Below are 17,993 nucleotides of genomic sequence, written 5' to 3'. Positions count from 1 at the left end.
AAATGTGCAACTCCCTTCCCTTCATCTCCATCCATTCTAATCATTATTTCACAAAGTCTTGCATTTCTGCCTGCCCACTGGCACGTTTCTGAGAGCGAGAGATAGGAGGAGGGAACGAGACAGAGAAAAGAAAGAAAAGGCAGAGATGGGTGATTTTCTAGGGGGAGAGAGTGGGAAGAAGGGGGCCAATTACCAGTGTGGGCAGTGAAGCCACCTGCCAGTGCATCGTCTCTTTAATTAATGGAGCACTGACGCCGGTCAGTGATACAGGAAGCATCGCCACAGCGCCGGGGTCACTCGCACATTTATACACACACACACCACGTTCTTGTCTTCCCCGTCTTTGTGGAAGTGGGATCTGTTTGTTTAGCTGTTTTTCTGGGTGTATGTATGAAAGCTCCTCTGTGAGTCACTGAGGCCCTGCTGAGGCTGCGGCGCACTATTACCCACACTGCTAACAGAATATTCTCAGGTTCCGCCGCCTACCGACTCCTGGCCTACACGCAATATATAATTCAATCCACTGCCCAACAGACTCCAGACCTTGTCACACTCCCACGCTTCTGGTTCTCCTGCCTTAGCACTGCTCAGCATACTATGGCTGCTAGTGTGCATTGATGCCTCCTTATGACCTGCTAGAATGCGATCTTTCCCGACATTTGAAACAATTTTCTGCCTACTTTTTTAGCCTGTTTACCAGCCTGCCTTACTGCCTGGCTGCTGGAGTTTCATGACACCTGTCTGCCTTCTTGTCTCTCTCACAGTTCTTGCCGCCAGCCTGGACGTTTCACACCCGCTGTTAGCTTCTCCTGCTTGTTTGTCTTCTGCATGTGCCTGTCTGGCTGCAGTACCTCCTTTTCACTTCCTGCCTGCTTGCTTTTCTGCACCGAGGGACTTGAGCCCTAAATTAAATTGCAAACTGAGTTTGTCATAAAAAGGAGCCAGGGCTTTTGAAAAACGACAGAAGCAGAGAGAAAAGCCTTTGTCTTTGCCGTGTGATAAATTAAGTGGCAGGCTCAGAGCCTTTTTGCTTTGATCCCCTACTCACCATTTTTCCTTACTAATGACAGAACATAGCCCGCATATCATGTCAAATTACACCACCTGAAACGGAAACCTCACTGGCATTAATATATTTATTGCAACAAATTGTTGTTGTTTTTATTCGTTTCACTTTTTTTTTTTCTGTCTCTTCTCATCTTTTCACCGGGGCTAGTAGATTAATAGGGAAGCGAGCAGGTACTAATTGAGTGGAATTCCAGGTCTCTTGTTAGTTTGCTTGTTAGTGATGAGGACACGCCACATGGCATTTGATGTTTGTGTTTACAGACAAGAAGATGTTTGAGGCATTGTGCAGTTTGTCAAACAGAGCCCTGACATTTTGATTAATGCTGAGCCTTCTCTGCCTGGGCTGAGCTGCCGTGCGTCGTGTCTGAGCTATTTAAACACTCTTCATTTCTCCCTAATTCTCAGTGTAACACTGGCTACTTAACACTCAGGCTTTATTCAGTGTGAAACTGAAGCCCTGAGACCTATAAAGTAATGATTATTCTGGCTTTAAAAGCCCAGCATCACTTCGTATGAATATATAAAGCATGAAATGGATTAAAAGGTGAAGGCCACAGGCAGTCTTTGTGCGTCTTTTAAGTCTAACTAAGAGTGAAAACAAAGCACTCTGATGTTGATTTAAGCAAACCTTTAGAGATCTGTCTAATTATAGCAATGCAGGCTGTGAGCACATGTGGACTCTATTAAAGCGCTCGGCTGACCAGTGGCCGTGCTTTTAGCAGGTTCAGAGTTCACAGTTGTCCTGAATTAGCCGCCCCCTTTCAGACAAGACCCCTACACCGGCTCCACTTGTGCCCGCCCCTTAATGGTCTTTTCCCGCAACTTCACACATAATATTTCAGATTTATCGACTATTACTTATGCTACCATGCCAGTAGTGGTTCCGTTTAGCAGAAAAAGGGAAAATCTGAATAACAGAGTAATTGGTAAGGGATGCAACAATCTATTCGAAAATTGTGTTTGACTTTTTTTTCAATTGGAAACATTCAGCATTAATTGTAGTAGTATTTATTTAAAGTCAATCTAAAACCTCCTTGCTTCAACTTGTGTGTTTTCTTTTTTTAATATTTGTTTGACAAATGATACATATCAAGGAACTTTTTTGTTGCTTTTTTTGTTTTGACAAATAAACATTCGGATATTACTATGGAAATATATATATGTTTACTATTGTTACATATTGTATTTTTAGCAGGATTTTGCACATTTGAAGATTTGTCTAAGTTGAACTTAAAGTTTCAATAGTTTTTACACATAAATAAATCATATTAATCTCAGCGAGACTGTGCTCGTGTCAGTAAAATCAATGTGTTGACAAGCACACTGAAAGAAATATTCAATAATAAACTTTTTTTTCCCTTGAAGATCAAGGTATTTTTGTGTCTCTTTCTGAGATCCACAGTTCCTCTTCCGCGCAGAGATCGGGCTGATAAAGTTATAATTGCCTTTGGTTGGTGGGATGTTTACTGCGCTAGTCATTAAAAGTATCCAAGAATAGCGAATTAGGAGTCTGTTAATTCTGAAAACAAACAGTGTGTGACTGAATCAGATTTTTTTTTGATCCCGGCAATTGATCTCAAACCAATGACGGAAGAATTTTTTCATTTATTATTCTTTCTGTGCCACATATTCAAGGTGAGGTGCTACAATGCAGCTTACATCTTTATTTTCAGATGCTCTCTCTCACTTCACAGCCTAATTCCTTCTATTCTCCTCCTCTCTGACTCTCGCTACTTTGCTGACACCGTGTACCCATACATTCCTAGCCTTCATACATTTGATCATTTGTATTCCCAATCAAGGGGGGAATTTACAGCGTACACTCCTACTTCCTGTATTTCAAGCCTGCATTTGGAGGTTTACAAATGAATGAGGGGGTTGAGGTTGTGTCTGCGCGCCTCTCCTGAGATCACCTGGCACACTTAATCAAACATCGCGGCTTTAATTTGGTGTTCAGTTTCCAATGCTCCCAGAAAACAACATCTACATCATCATCTACAACAGAGTACAGCCGACAGCAGGCGAACACACACACACACACACACACACACACACACACACACACACACACACACACACACACACACACACACACACACACACACACACACACACACACACACACACACACACATTGACGGCCAGGATCATTCATCAATGACATTCAGATTTAGCTCAAGAGTAAACTTTTGCTACTCACAGATTTTTTTTTTTGTATGTCCACCAGATTCTTCCATTCTTAGTTTAGATACAGCCAAGAGTGTTTGATTTCAACCTGTGACGATCCAATAAGCCGGAGCCACCTACAGAAAAGCCCCTCACATGCTGTTCTAACTAGATGTTAGCTCAGTGTGGGGATGTGGTCGCTCCACCTCGGTTACATACTGTACTTTACTAAAAACAGCCTCACTGACTACAACAGATAATTACCAGCTCCAAAGTATTTGATTTTCTCGTTGTTTATTAAGGCTGTGCTTCACTAACTTCAAATCTCCGTATCTGCTAATTTGAAACATTATTTTATAGGTTACGATTGTTTTAAATGATGCTGAACTGTGCTCACACCCTCTCTCTGCAGTGTTACAGCCCCTCATTTACTCATGTGGAGTTTAAAAGCTGCACTTCATTTTCACATACTCGTTCTGCCGGCGGTTCACTCCGGATTAGGAGTCAAAAAGAGAGAGCAGCATCACCCACTGCGTTAGTTATTGAAGTGAGAGATGACATTTAGCTGTAGTTAATTATGTATGCAAAACTCAGCCGCTCAGCTGCTATGAGAGGTCAACTCGACAAAGTAACCCCACACCGGGGAGAGTCTAATGGCAATGAGATAGCCCTATTAAAACACACACATACACACACACACACACACACACACACACACACACACACAAATCAGTTTTCTCCCCCTTGCTTTCTCACTCTTTTTCAATTCGCTTGACTAATGTATTGTATTGCATGCAGCAGATCAAAATACTGAATTACTTAAAATTATATATCTCACTAGCTGCTCTAATAGCTGGTCTGATTAATCTTTCTCCGTCTTTGTGTTTATCTGTTTAAACTTTAATAATTTAATGTTCAGAATATTTGTTATCTTACCAAAGACTAGAAGTTAATGATTTGATGTGTTAAGTTAAGAATGATTGTAGTTAAATCTACCCCAATTAACTCAAATTGTATTCCTTTAATATTGCAATTTACCATATGTCAGAAAGAGGTAATTAAAAATGTAAAAAAATCATGAAATACAAATAATTTATTTGAAATGTTAGTAATTATTTCATAGATTGCAACTAACATTCACAATATGCACATGCATGTGTGAGTGGGTATGCCGGTTCTCCCTGTGTCTTTGTTCAGATTTGTGTGTGTGTGTGTGTTTTCTGTGTATGTGTGTGTGTGTACAGTTCAGACTGCAGCACATCAAAAGAAAGTGGGAGATTTTCATAACTATTTTTTTTCTTTGTAGTTCTTTAATTGCGTCCCCATGGCTTTCTTTCCCTGGACAGAATCTTAAACAAAACATTTTTTTGTGAGGAGAAAACCCAACTTTCTTTTTTAACAACAGACAAGTGTCAGGGTCGTTATTCAGGAGGATTTTTGTATGCTCTTGTGAACATTTAGAGGAAAATCTAAATATATATTCAGTGATTTGTGAATAACTTTCACTTGCCTTTTTAGAATGTACTCAACAGTAAATATGATTTTGACAGTAAGACTCTTACCTTTTGTCATGTTTTTTCTTTTCTTTTTTAACTAGAAGTTATTTAGAAAACAATATTTATATGCCCAATAGCTAATTAACAGCAATGACCAGGTTTAATATGTTGTGTGGTCTGACTGATTATAGAGTTTTGAGTGGCTAGAAAAACGCTGTATAAATGCAGTCCATCTACCATTATATGAGCATTTTGTTTTGGCATTTTTTAGTTCTCATGCATAAAGTGATACAAATATAATTATTTCATAAGGTTGAGAATAGAATAATGCTGTTCTTGTTCAAAGAAAATGAGAGGTGTTAACATTAACGTTATTTTATTATTTATATATTGTGTGGGTGTAAATTAAAAAAATATACAGTACCTGCATACTTTGTGTATTAACATAGAGAGTAGGATAGGAGTTAGGGTCCCCGGCAGGATGTTTGTGTTCCAATGGTCCTTGTCTGACTGTAAACCTTAATACTGCTGTAGGTGAACCGCGTGCATCCATGTGTACACATACGTGGACTCACACCCACATCCACACAGATGCCTGGTGTCACCTACGGTGGTATCATCCCTTACAGCCAGACAGGGATCATCATTGCACCTGCTAATTACCATCTCCAGCTGGAGAGTTAAATGGAGATCTGTTCTTTGTCTGACCTTTGACCCCCTGCTCTTTATGTGACGCACTTCAAACCCTGTTTGGGGCTGGCTGGGCTGGGCCTTAATGAGGCCCCATGTCTGCCCTCTGTGGGCTGTGCGCCTCGGATGCCCCACTTTCATCCCCGACCATCTTCCCTTGATGTAAATTGAAAAGATCACAGCTATGGGGAGAAGACCTGTACTGGAAAGGCCTCTCTGCATAGATTATGAATATCATAACTCAACAGTTTTTTCTCCCTCCCTCCCCCCTCCAACCACCCGCTCCCCTCCCCTCCCCCCCTGCCACCCCTTCCCTGTACAATGCTATAGTTCTAATTGGACCCAATGGGGGACTCTCTGCCTTTGATCTCATCACCGCCACTGTGACTTTACACTAAAAAATGTCACTGCCAAATAGGGTTATCACCTGTAGAGCCTGGCCTTCCTCTGATGCCTGTACGCATCTCGTTAGCTTCACTCAAACTGTAAAAGTTAATTAGTTTGACAGAACCATTACCGCGGAGGCATACCTGATGATTGTGGCGTAGGCGCCATATTCAATATCCAATTACTAAACACACATTTATTTTTTGTCTCCGATATGTGAAAGAGCACACCACGGACTGTGCTTCCTTTTACTGTCAGCAAAAAACATATTCTGGTATTTGTCATGCACTTATACTATATTTGTTATATGTGATCATTTAATAATCATTTGACTAAAAAAAGAGTATTTTGCACCATGGCTAATCTCACTCGTGAATAAAAGTGCAACTTTGAAATTATTGCTTTATCACCCGTTTTTCTCTGGGTAAAATAACACAAGTGATTGTGTCCCAACCTCATTAAAAAAGTGTTCTCACCCGTTCAAAGCTGCTGTACAGAACTCTGTGTGCACAGTAAACTCCGCTATCCCGTCTTCTCTGACAGTCTTTGGGGTATGCCTCCCCCACTTAGACTGACATTGTGTTCGCTTTGATTCCCCCCTCCTCAAAAAAAAAGACAGTTTAATGATTTGTGAGGATGAGAAAAAAATCAGTGAAAACGCACATAAACATGAAATATTAATTCCAGAAAAGGCTTTACATAAACATAAAAGCATTTAGCACAATGAGTGAATATGGAGATGGCATTTGTTAATTTAACCGTGATAAACTTGGTGTTTGATGCCTATGAGCATTTGCAATGGCAGCGCGGGGACGTTGTGGAGAGTGAGAAAGCCCAGGGGAGAGGAATCCACGCTGTTCGTTTTGTCTTTGTCCCAGTTTAAGACTGCCACTCTCTCTGTCTCGCTTTCCCTCAGCCTCTGTTTCTTTATGCCTGTCCTCTGTATGAGCTGCTCTCACACTTTATTTCTCCTCCCTGAAGTTTTCCAGATAGGCTAATTGCAGATGCCAGACCACGATATCCCTCTAACGCTGTGGCTACACAGCATGATATATACTGTATGGCCACCTCTGATTGAAGTAGACCTGATCAAAATAGTTTTCCATTACAGAAGAACTGGGGTTATACAATGGTAGACACAACTTCAAATGTTCTACTGCTTTCATCCTTTGTTACATCTCTTCGTGCCCACAAATACTGTTACAGTACAACCATTGGCAGCATTAAAAATGCATGATATTGATGTACTGTAAAGATGGAGTTGTAAATGTAATGTGCAGTCTTACAGGGGCGGAAAAGGCTTGACAATTAGTCCACAAATATCTGAGACAGACTCTGAGCACAGAATGTCCAGAGCACACACACCACAAAAAGTAGCACTCTATAAAGAGGTGATTGAATGGACCGGTGAAATATGCAGTGCAGTGTTCAATCGAATAGGCAGACTGCTAACCAAAAAGGTTCATTCACATTGTTCCTTGTTATTTCACACACACTTTCATCAGTGCTTCATGTGTCAGACTTCTCGCCAACGTTCTAAGAATGCAGAGGGAAGTTAGACCTTAGAACAACTCTGCCCTGTCCACTGTAGTGCCTATGAGCAGGACACACAATCCTCACCAGCCACAGGCTCAAATCTGTAGATTTCACTCTTCTGAGTTCCATATAGAGAGTTTAAGCATCAAATGTACAAGGCTTTGCTTATTATATGATGATACACAGTCTAGAAATGTTAGATAAAACCCTCCAAAGGTTTTCAGTGAGGATCTACAATGAAACTAATTAAAGTTGATGGTTAAACTTTATGAAATTGTATTTCTTTAACATTGTGATCCAAGCCAGTTCGTCATTACAGTGCAACCCAATCAACTGTTGTGCTTTTGTGCTAAGTTGGCACAGCCCACACAGAGCGCAGCAGTCCCTCGCTCTCCTCCTCCTCCTCCTCCTCCTCGCTCTGCCACCACACAGTCAGACTACTGCTGAGCAGGTGAGGAGAGCCTCTTGACAACTTCCTTCCCAGACTCCCCAGGGCCCGCTGGCCGGGGTGAATCTTTTGTCATCCTAAAACAAGCTCGGGCCTGCTACTCCTCCACTCTCGCCTGGAGTCCTGGAGACAGAGCCAAGAGAGTGGGGAAATAATTAAAGACATTTTATGTCAAGTGTCCCTTTCTAGAGGGAGTTTGGGAGAGCCAACAGAGGAGGGGAGGACTGATAAGAAAGAGGAGAAGAATAGGAAATGGAGGAAGAAGTGGAAAGGCAAAATACGAGTTTCCATTTCCTATCTTCTGTCCCCTCCCTCACGCCCCCGCCCCCCCGTCCTCTGCTCAATTAGCAAAGCAGCAGGTGCTCCCAGCAGCACAACAGAGAAGCTAGCAGGAAAGGCTGAAGCTTTTCCTCTTTTTTCCCTTTCCTTTTTTGAGATGACCTGCAAATGTGATACTTCACACCCAGAATGGGCTAGCTGTTTCCTCCACCAATTTCAGAGGTGATAATTTAACTTTTACCCCTCCATCTCTCCCTTTTCCTCTTCCCACTTATCTTTCCCTTTCCCTCACTTTCTGTCTCTCTCTTTCTCTCTTTATGTTTTCCACCAGGTGTCCTCTCTGAAGAGCAAGCTGAAGAAGCAGTCGACAGCAACAGGAAGTGGTGTGGCGAGATCCTTCCTGAGAGCGCAGGCCGCTCTGTTTGGATCCTACCGAGACGCCCTCAGATATAAGCCTGTAAGGATCCAATGTCTTTGATCACTACCAGTCACCTTGTCTTATCAAATCGCTGTGCCATATTGGAGCCATCATTTCCAAAAAATAATTTCAATTTGTATACTATATGCTTTGTTACCATCAAACCCAAAGTATGACACATACATTGAGTTATCTGGTTTAAAGGGATCAGTTAACCCCTATCTTGAGATATTTACAGAACACATTTTTATAGGGATAGATGGCACCAGAAAACATCTGAATGTAAGTGAGAAATAATGTTTTCGTTTTGTTCTTTGGCTAAACTGAACATTTAAAATCTCCAAACTGCAGAGCAAACAAACATAAATGTTAAATAGCACTCAGAGAGTGCAGTACGCTGCCAATACCAAGGCAGCATTCACATGATCCTTGAGTGATCCAATTGTAATGGTTTCTCCTTTGGCCAATTCTCCACTCCAACACCAAGTTTCCTTATATTGGGCCAGTTACTGTATGTTGCCCTAATCCTGTTGTCAAACAAACAAAGCAAGCCAAAAACACAACCTCCTTGGCGGTGGTAACTACGATTTTTCTAAACTGATCATGCTCTGGTTGGGTAACATGTAAAAACATTGAATTTATTCAATATTAGGTATAAAGATTGTATTTTTTTCTCACAAGCAGAAAGATTATCAGTCATGAATATAATATATTAGCCCTTCAGTAGCAACCAGTTTTGATGAGAGATTACAATTTGACTGGGTTCTGGTTAGACTGGGGCAATTTGACTGAAGGTAAAAGGTGTGTTTTCAGCTGGAGATAGAGCGAAGGTGGGCCTGTCGGAGACAGTGAAATGTCAAAGGAGCTGAAAAGAGTCAGGACGTTCCTTTGAACATCCCTTTTAGCTACCGTTGGTGTTTTACTAAGCCCCTCTTACATTTTTTTTCTAGATCTTTTCTGCTTATCAAGTCTGAGTCAGAGCAGAGCAAACTACAGCATGTCCTGTTTGTCAAATAGCAAAGCCTTTGTTCCTTTGGCTTTGAGATTAATTGGACTTTGTGGACTCCCGGAGTCAAGATGCTACATTATTGATGCTGTCTCTTTTCTCTGTATACAGACAGTATACGAACAAACTGCCTCCCCTCTGACACAAGCACTGAGACTCAGTGTATGTGTGTGATTGTGTATGTGTGAGCACAACATGCAGTCATTTCTCAGTTCACTCACGCTCACACTGTTTTTTTTGTTGTAGACAGGATCTGAATAAAGGCCATGGAGTTATCATACATGCACAAACTGCACATCTGCTTTCATGGAGATACTGATGATACTCGCTGCGCTCTGATACTTGTTGAATATCACTCTGCTAGTGATTGTTCCGAGCGCTGTGGTTCACAGGCCCATATGCCCCGACAGAAGGAGGGGTGTGGATGTTTTGTTGGAGTCTTGCTGAGATGTAAATGAAACAATACTGGAAAATGATAATGAGTTGAGAAGCAATCAGCTGATTAGAACAGCATTTCTTAGGTCATCAATTTCAGCTCACGTTGATGCGTCCCCAGGTGCTTCTCACCACCTCGGAGAAGCACACGTGTCTGGCAAAAAGAACCTGAAATAGCAGTTCAAATGAGTTTTCACCACCGTTGATGAAGCCAAGTCAGGTGTGTGGGTGCGCATAATCCGATGGTGTGCGCTCGTTACTGTTCAGTGGCAGAATTAGCCAAAGTTGAACTCAAGTGGGCATGTAACCAGTTCATATCGTCCCACCACGTGTTCAAAAGTAAGCATGTCTTGCACAAGAACAATTTGATCTGTAAGAATAAAGTCTCAGTTTTGTTTGCAGTCACAGTCAAAACCTACAAATAACACCAAATCGACAACAAAGAGAGAGAGATTGACATACATTCAATCCAATGTGAAATGCAGAAAGACAACAAACAAACTAATGACAACTGTTTTTAAAAATGTTGGAATCTTGAACATCATTAATAGCACAGATTGGAGTTTCCATCTTATATCTTTTTACCGTGTGGAACAATGCTTTCACTTATAAATACTCCAACATGCTGATCAACTCGTTAATGTACAAGTAAGCATTGTTGTTTTACCTTTGAAAGTGTTTTGTGTATTATAACTTTTTTATGTATACACTAATACACCAAAGAACATTCCTTGTACGTGAAAACTTGGTCGGCAAAAAATCTAATTCTGATGAAAAGAGATATGAATTTGCGAAAATGTACAGTAGAATATTGATATGTGCATGTAGATAGAAGTGTCCACATACTCTAATCGTCTAAACTCTGACAGTACATGATATTGTCTTTTTCATAGATTTCTTGTAAACTTACTGCGTCTTATACAGTTAGTTCCCCCTAGATCTGAACATTCATCCACAGAGAACTGCCCACTTGTTCTGGCACGTTGAACACATCTGCTATGATAAGCTTCTCTTTTTTCTATAATTGTTTTTATGTAATGGCTTCCTAAATCTGCAATCTCTTGTATAACGTATGACCTTGGTAAAGAGATTCAGTGAGTGTTGTTCTCTTCCTTTAGTTGTTTTAAACCGTTTTTAGATTATTCAAGCAGCAGTATCAGTTGGGGTTCGGCCAAAACATTGTTGGATACTAACTTGTAAACAGACCCAGTGTTAGAAGTTTCTCAGTAGAAGTTATTTGTTTGGACATTGTTGGATACTAACTTGTAAACAGACCCAGTGTTAGAAGTTCTCAGTAGAAGTGATTTGTTTGTCTCAGCATGCTTTTCAGTGTTCATCTGCACTATGGTCCGCGGCTGTAGCACCCAGATAGAAATGGCAAAGCTGATTAAACTACAACAAGCTACTTTCAACTGGGCTTTTACGAGAGAACACGCCTAAAAAACTTTTAGTGATGTAAGTGGAGCAGTATTCCTGTGATGTAATTTGGGCCACTGGTACAGTATCATGCGCCCATCCTAGAAAATGGGGTTGATTCCGGTGTTGTTAAGTTGTTTTTATGTGCCACGCTGTGCTCGTAGCCTGGAAAAGACAAAAGCACATTTTCTTTACACCCGAAGAATTTAGAGCTTCATTGAAATATGTAAGAATTATGTTAAATATGAGAAAACATGCATTTGAAATGGCTGTAGGGCTGTGTGTGATTGGCCCGCAGTGGTTCTGCTGCCATCCTCCGTGTCTATAGCTCACAGGCCAACACACATGATGTAAGAAAAAGAAATCATGTGTTCATGTGGAGTACTGGGGAGTTTACTGGGACATTGTCTTCTCGTCCAGGGGATATGGTCTGTGCTCTTCCAGGGGAGCTGTTTTAAAAAGGACTGTTTTTTAATTCTAATACTCTTCTTCCTCCTGCTTGATCCTTCCTCTTTTCCTTCCTGTCTCTATGTTTTCAGCCGCACTTAGCCCACTAATGAATAAATCAATTGAAATACTGTTTTAAAAAAAATACTTTTTACAATGCATAATGATAAAGGAAGATTGGTTTGTCTTAGTGCTTTGAATCACATGACAAACCATATTGTTTATTTGCCCCCCCCCTGCATTTCAAAGCACCACATGCTCATTTCCTGAAAAATGTAAAAGTGTTGGACAACAGATTGGTACAAAGAAAAAGGAGCCAAATGAATTATTATTATTATTTATTACCTTTTCTACCAATAATGTGACTGTACTTCTCAGGGGGAGCCCATCACTTTCTGTGAGGAGAGTTTTGCGAACCATCGATCCAGCACCATGAAAAACTTCCTGTCCATGGCCGTCAACCTGCAGCTCTTCAAACAGGTGTGTGTGTGTGTGTGTGTGTGTGTGTGTGTGTGTGTGTGTGTGTGTGTGTGTGTGTGTGTGTGTGTGTGTGTGTGTGTGTGTGTGTGTGTGTGTGTGTGTGTGTGTGTGTGTGTGTGTGTGTGTGTGTGTGTGTGTGTGTGTGTGTGTGTGTGTGTGTGTGTGTGTGTGTGTGTGTGTGTGTGTGTGTGTGTGTGTGTGTGTGTGTGTGTGTGTGTGTGTGTGTGTGTGTGTGTGTGTGTGTGTGTGTGTGTGTGTGTGTGTGTGTGTGTGTGTGTGTGTGTGTGGGGGTGTGTGTGTGGGGGTGTGTGTGGGGGTGTGTGTGTGTGTGTGTGTGTGTGTGTGTGTGTGGTTTCTTGACACCAGCATTAAAAGATTAATTAAATAATGATAATAGTAGAATGTTCATTTCACAGAAATAAAATTCACAAAGTGCTTCAAAAGAAGGAAGAGTCCCAAAAGGAACACACACATCTCAAGGAGACACAAAGGCCAAATGCTTATATTGTGAACGGACTGTAAAGCAACTTAACTAAACTTAACTTGACTTTCTCTTTATCCTGAAACAGCCTGTGGACTGAATTCAATGTCAATTATTTGGTAGATAAAGAATGCGTCAATTTCTCATCCTTAGATCATTATTATACAATCTGCTGTCATCTACATGGTAACATTGACAGATGCTCAACTTTTTCCTTTATCTAAAGGCAAGCAGGAAAATATAAAGACTGAGTGCGGATCGGTTCTGTGTCTTCTCCCAGCAATGTTCATTCATTGTTCTTCATTTCTTTCTGCAGATCTGTATTTAGAGTGGTGAACGTTTTCATTTTGACAGTTGTCTCCCACCAATACGGGCTGATCAAACGCTCAACTGGGTAATGCCTTTAGCATTTTGACAGTTCAGTTTCTTAAAGTGAAGAGAAAAGGCAAAGAGAAAGGCCTTGGATTATAGACAGATATTGATCCCTTGAAACTTTTCACTGCGGATATCTCTCAAAACACTCCGTTATGTCTTAATGTTCCGTTTGCTCAATTTTGCCTGCAGTACAAAAATCACCACGATTACTCATACGTGGTACATTTATTTTTTACTGTATAACACCATTTTAAAGTTATATTCTGTCTCGACCTGTATGCATAAGCCTGTAAAAGCAATAATATGTGGCTCTAATTTCAACCTGGAGTGAATGTGTGTGTGTGTGTGTGCGACCACATATCCTTTATTCATGTGTGTTTACATGAGTTTCCCTTACAATCACTTCTCCCATGTATACTTAATATGTCCTCCCTCCCTTATCCCCTCAGCAAAACTTAACTGAGCCTGAGCCGAGTGGAAGGACACCTCTGGCTTCAAATTGTTTTTCTCTCACCCGTTGAATTTTTCTTTGTGCTCTCTGACCCGTGATAGTAGTGTGATTTACCCCCGAGAGTTACAGCACAGCGGCACTCAATCAGTCTTTTGTTTCTCCGGACACTCTGCCTCGTCTATAATTTTCCCAGGCCGAGCAGATAGCGCGCAGCAGTTCAAAGCATCCTCCCCGGCTGGCTCATGCCTCCGCGGTAGCATTGGGAAACAAACCCTTATCTCCTCCTCCTCCTCTCCAGCACGGGGGATGGGGTGAGCTTATCTCCTCCACTCCTCTTTCGGCTAAGTGAGGGAGGCCAGCGGTACGCCCGAGCTCTGCTGTGGCCATGACCCACATCTGCTCACAAACGTGCGTGACCACCAACATGCACACATACATTTGTTACATACATAACTAAACAAACAGCTACTTACCTTTTAAAGCTACTTACCTGTATATCATTTTTAAGTTTTACTTGTAATTGTATCTTTGATTTTATTAATCTTTGTTGCTGCTAACACTTGTGAATTTCCCCATGGGAATTAATAAAGGTCCATCTTATTTGATCTTATCTTAAACTGGGACCGGGACAATCCTATTATGCACCTAAATATATTGTCTTCATTATCAGAATATCCCAAATTTTTGTATAGCCATAAGTAGGACCTCTCTCCTATTTAAGCCCCCCCTCCAAAAATTAAACATATAGAGCATTTTTCAAAATATATTGAGTAATAGACTTTTGCTGCTTTGTATTTTGGAATGTAATTACAATTGATAAAATATGTCATTAACAATAGAAGCAGGGATCCACTTTTTACAGAGGCAGACTTTTAAACTTTCATTTATTTAGTGAATCTGCTTTTTCCCCCTCTAAATTCCAGCTAAAGGAAACAATTAATGCATTATCCCCCAGTGGGACTGTTGACAGAGGATAGTGTAAGCAAACAGGTTGTGTTGCTCAATTATCAAGCAGCTAATCATTAGCATGGGAATAGACCGAACAAACAACCAATATATTGTATTTAATTATACATATCAAATATTCACTTGCGCAGAATGGCATTTAAAGTGTGGGATTTGTCACTGTCGCCTATATGTCAACGATAATGGGTCAAACTTGAGCCGAATTGAAACCATATTATTGCAATTGGTGGACCACAACACACATTACACACACAAGGCGAAGCACACACGCATAATGCAGAGGTGTTACCTGAGTTTGAGGTGTTACCGTTTTAGCAGGAAATTGCTTTTCTACAGGTGATTTTGTTTTCATTCCTTGTAAAGCAGCTCTTTTGCTTCACAAGTAATTCCAGTTTTATAGAGGTAACATTGGTTCATGCAAATTCAGCAAAACATTAGTAACACTTCTGGAGCTGAATAGCAAAGTGGACAGAGAGACTATTGTGTGCTGTCATTAAAGGCTATCAATTACATTCAACCCCTGTTAACATAATTGTAACCAATGATTTGCTAAACACCTTCTTCATAACAAAATTATAAATGCTGAGTGCATTTGAGTTGTGTGCTTAGGGAGCAAAAAGCAGAAACAATGGTCCCTTTATCTGTTGCCTCTAAGAAATATAGACACCAAGCCAGCCCTAAATAAATATCAACACATACACACCTCTTAGAATGTCACAGTTTCACCTTCTCACACACTTTTGTTCTGTTCCTGTTTCCTGTGTGCTCGGTCCACCAGCCCGTCTCTGTTCAGAACAGAACAAGTGGGAGAAGTCTTCTAAAAGAATGCGGGGGAAAGCCTGTCGACATTAACCTGCTTCCGATCAACCATCCGCAGCTCCTACACACTCTCAAGCGCACACACACACACTCACAACACACACACACACACACACACACACACACACACACACACACACACTGTCGTTCACGTTTGTGTGTTAGCAGAGACTGATTCAATGAAGTCTCTTCCTCTTATTGACAAAACTAAGCCTTACACAGTTTTATTGAGTCGTTGGGGGGACTTGCAGTCTGATAATTTACTGCCAGGAGCCTTTGTAGACAATGTGCATCCCATCAATCAATAATCATCCGCCATTCTTCGTGTTATGAATGCAATTGCCGAGCCATTTATTGAAAGCTGGAAAGGTGTGTCCTTGTAAAACCAAATGATCTGATTTAAAATCTGATCGTGTAGTTGCTCTATCCCCTCCAGTTCACAAGACTTCATATCTCAAGCTTTCCACTAAATAGTTTTAATAAATGGGACAGATACACCTCTGTATCCGTGCTATGGGCTGTAAAAGTCACTATTGCCAATGGCTGATAGATGATGCCTACAAAAATCTTTACTGTAAAGAAAGCTATTTTTTTTAAATAGAGAATACATTTTTCAACAACTAATTAACATTCTTCTTATGTGTGTTTATGTGGCATGTACTGTAGGTGTGTTTTGATAGTTATGAACTGCTTAAGGGATATTATTTATAAAGAAGTATATTTTGCTTTATATTAGTTTGTGCATCTCAGCCTTTAAAGCAGCAATACTGGTTCCCACTTTCTCGTCTGGCCTCCTTCCTTGTGATCAAATTTGAATTTCCAAGCTCCACTAACTTGCAAAGATTGTGGCGAGCTGTAAACCCAAATCCAACCTATATCCCGAGTATCTACAGTTTATGGGATAAAAATCCAAATCGCAGAAATAACATTGCGTTTAGGCTCTCTGTGTATGTCTCTGTAAATGAACCCCTGTAGAGTCCTAATCCCATTTTCTGGCTCAGCAATTCCACAGTTTAAATAAATGTAGACCACTGTGACAGAGCGGAGAGTGAGTCACTGCCCTGGGAGCCAGATGGAATAACTCTCCCCGTCTGCAACAGGAAACAAGATGACATGTAGACATGTGGAGAGCAGGATTCACCATATTTATTTGTAGTTTGTTTGGTAAAAGTAAAAAATGTGTGTTAATTATAAAATTGTGTGGCCCTACCCTAAAATGTTTCTCTTTTAAAAGAGCTTCTTTATTTGGGTCTCCCTCTCTTAACAAAGCCAATTAGCCTTTGTGTTGTGTAGGTGCACATGTGCAAGTGTTTTTTTTAATGTATTGGTTTGTTGTGTGGTTGAGGTGTGTGGTGATCACAGTCTGCCATTGTTGAATAATGTCCAATTAAGGCCCACAGTGAGGCAGGTAATCTGGCTGGGGTGTGTGAGGGGGGGGGGGGAGATAAGTGGAGGCTTTGGCTGGGTGATGATTCGGGTTGATTATCTGCACTAATTAGGCCAGCCAAGTAGCAGAGCAGTGGTTGAAACCTGCAGTCTCACCTCTCATTAAAATGATCTAATGATGAGTCTGTGGCTCTTCTGACCAGACGAGCGGGTGGCCGTGTCGCTCGCTAGTTAGCATTCTGTCCCTGAGGACACGCGCCCTAAAACACTGTTGTTGTACTTCTGGACACAGGCGCAGAGGTGGGAGTAGGATTACTGCAGTTATTCTCTTACAATATGTTGTTAAAAAGAATAGTGTAGCCTTTGTTGTTGATCTTGACATTGTAACAGCCTGCCTGAAAGGTAGGAGGTGTTGATTGGTTAGTAATGTAATCATCATTCAAGAAAATATATTTAACCTTAAATCCAAATTCTTTTTATATAGTCATTATCTTTGAATGATACAATTGCTAATTGTAAGCTACTTTTCCATCCTACTTTTACACAAATAAACTCTGATGAGGTTTGAAAGATAGATAAAGTTAAGGGTTGAACACAATGATTTATAAAAAATCTACGCACACAAACTGGTAGAAAGTTGTTTTTCCAGCACATCTGCAGACCTTGGCCCCACAACTAGATAATGAAAGAAAGGTATGATGTTGCAGCTGCTGTTTTTTTTTGTTGTTATGCCAGAATCTTGCCGAGATAAGCCCAAGGATTTCACTGCAATGTGTTATATCCACTCTGTTATTTGCTGATATCATAAGCGATGGGACAGGAAACTAACAGGAAATCTGGGGTCAAAGTGGTTGGATTTAGCTAATAGAAAACAGTGTTGCATATGTGTGACTGAGTGATCTATATTCACATAATTGTTTTAACGGTTTTCTTCATGTTCTGTGTTAAGAAGGATGATGTACAGTTTGATGTTTTACTTGCAAAAACAACAATACAACTGCCAGTGACATAAGTAAACCTCTAAATTGATCGGAGGCTGCAACAGGGCCAACATGTCACGTGCCAAAATGATTTAAAACATTGTTAAAAACTATTTAATTTGTCCAGATTTTCCCTTATTTGGTTTTGAAACACTCAAAACAACTTTTCATGCTTTAGTGTTCTTCATTTAACTGCTGTTGATTTTTGAATTGTGCTAATTACAAATATTAGGGTTTATGTGCGAGACCGCTTGTACTAGCTT

The 17,993-nt window shown here is 40.7% G+C and overlaps 1 protein-coding gene across 3 annotated transcripts in view; it reads left to right on the top strand.

Moving 5' to 3' along the window:
- The window catches only part of dennd1b (DENN/MADD domain containing 1B), a 104,209-nt gene that overhangs the window by 67,160 nt on the left and 19,056 nt on the right, over positions 1 to 17,993 (top strand). For all 3 annotated transcript variants that reach the window (XM_034206287.1, XM_034206226.1, XM_034206362.1), the window contains 2 exons: positions 8,402 to 8,527; positions 12,171 to 12,272. In XM_034206287.1, coding sequence (XP_034062178.1) covers positions 8,402 to 8,527; positions 12,171 to 12,272 — 228 coding nt within the window. The remainder of the gene's footprint in view (positions 1 to 8,401; positions 8,528 to 12,170; positions 12,273 to 17,993) is intronic.

Source organism: Gymnodraco acuticeps, unplaced genomic scaffold (genome assembly GCF_902827175.1).
Source record: "Gymnodraco acuticeps unplaced genomic scaffold, fGymAcu1.1, whole genome shotgun sequence".
Taxonomy (NCBI): domain Eukaryota; kingdom Metazoa; phylum Chordata; class Actinopteri; order Perciformes; family Bathydraconidae; genus Gymnodraco; species Gymnodraco acuticeps.
Note: the sequence above shows the minus strand (reverse complement) of the source record. Positions and strands in the feature narration are given on the sequence as shown.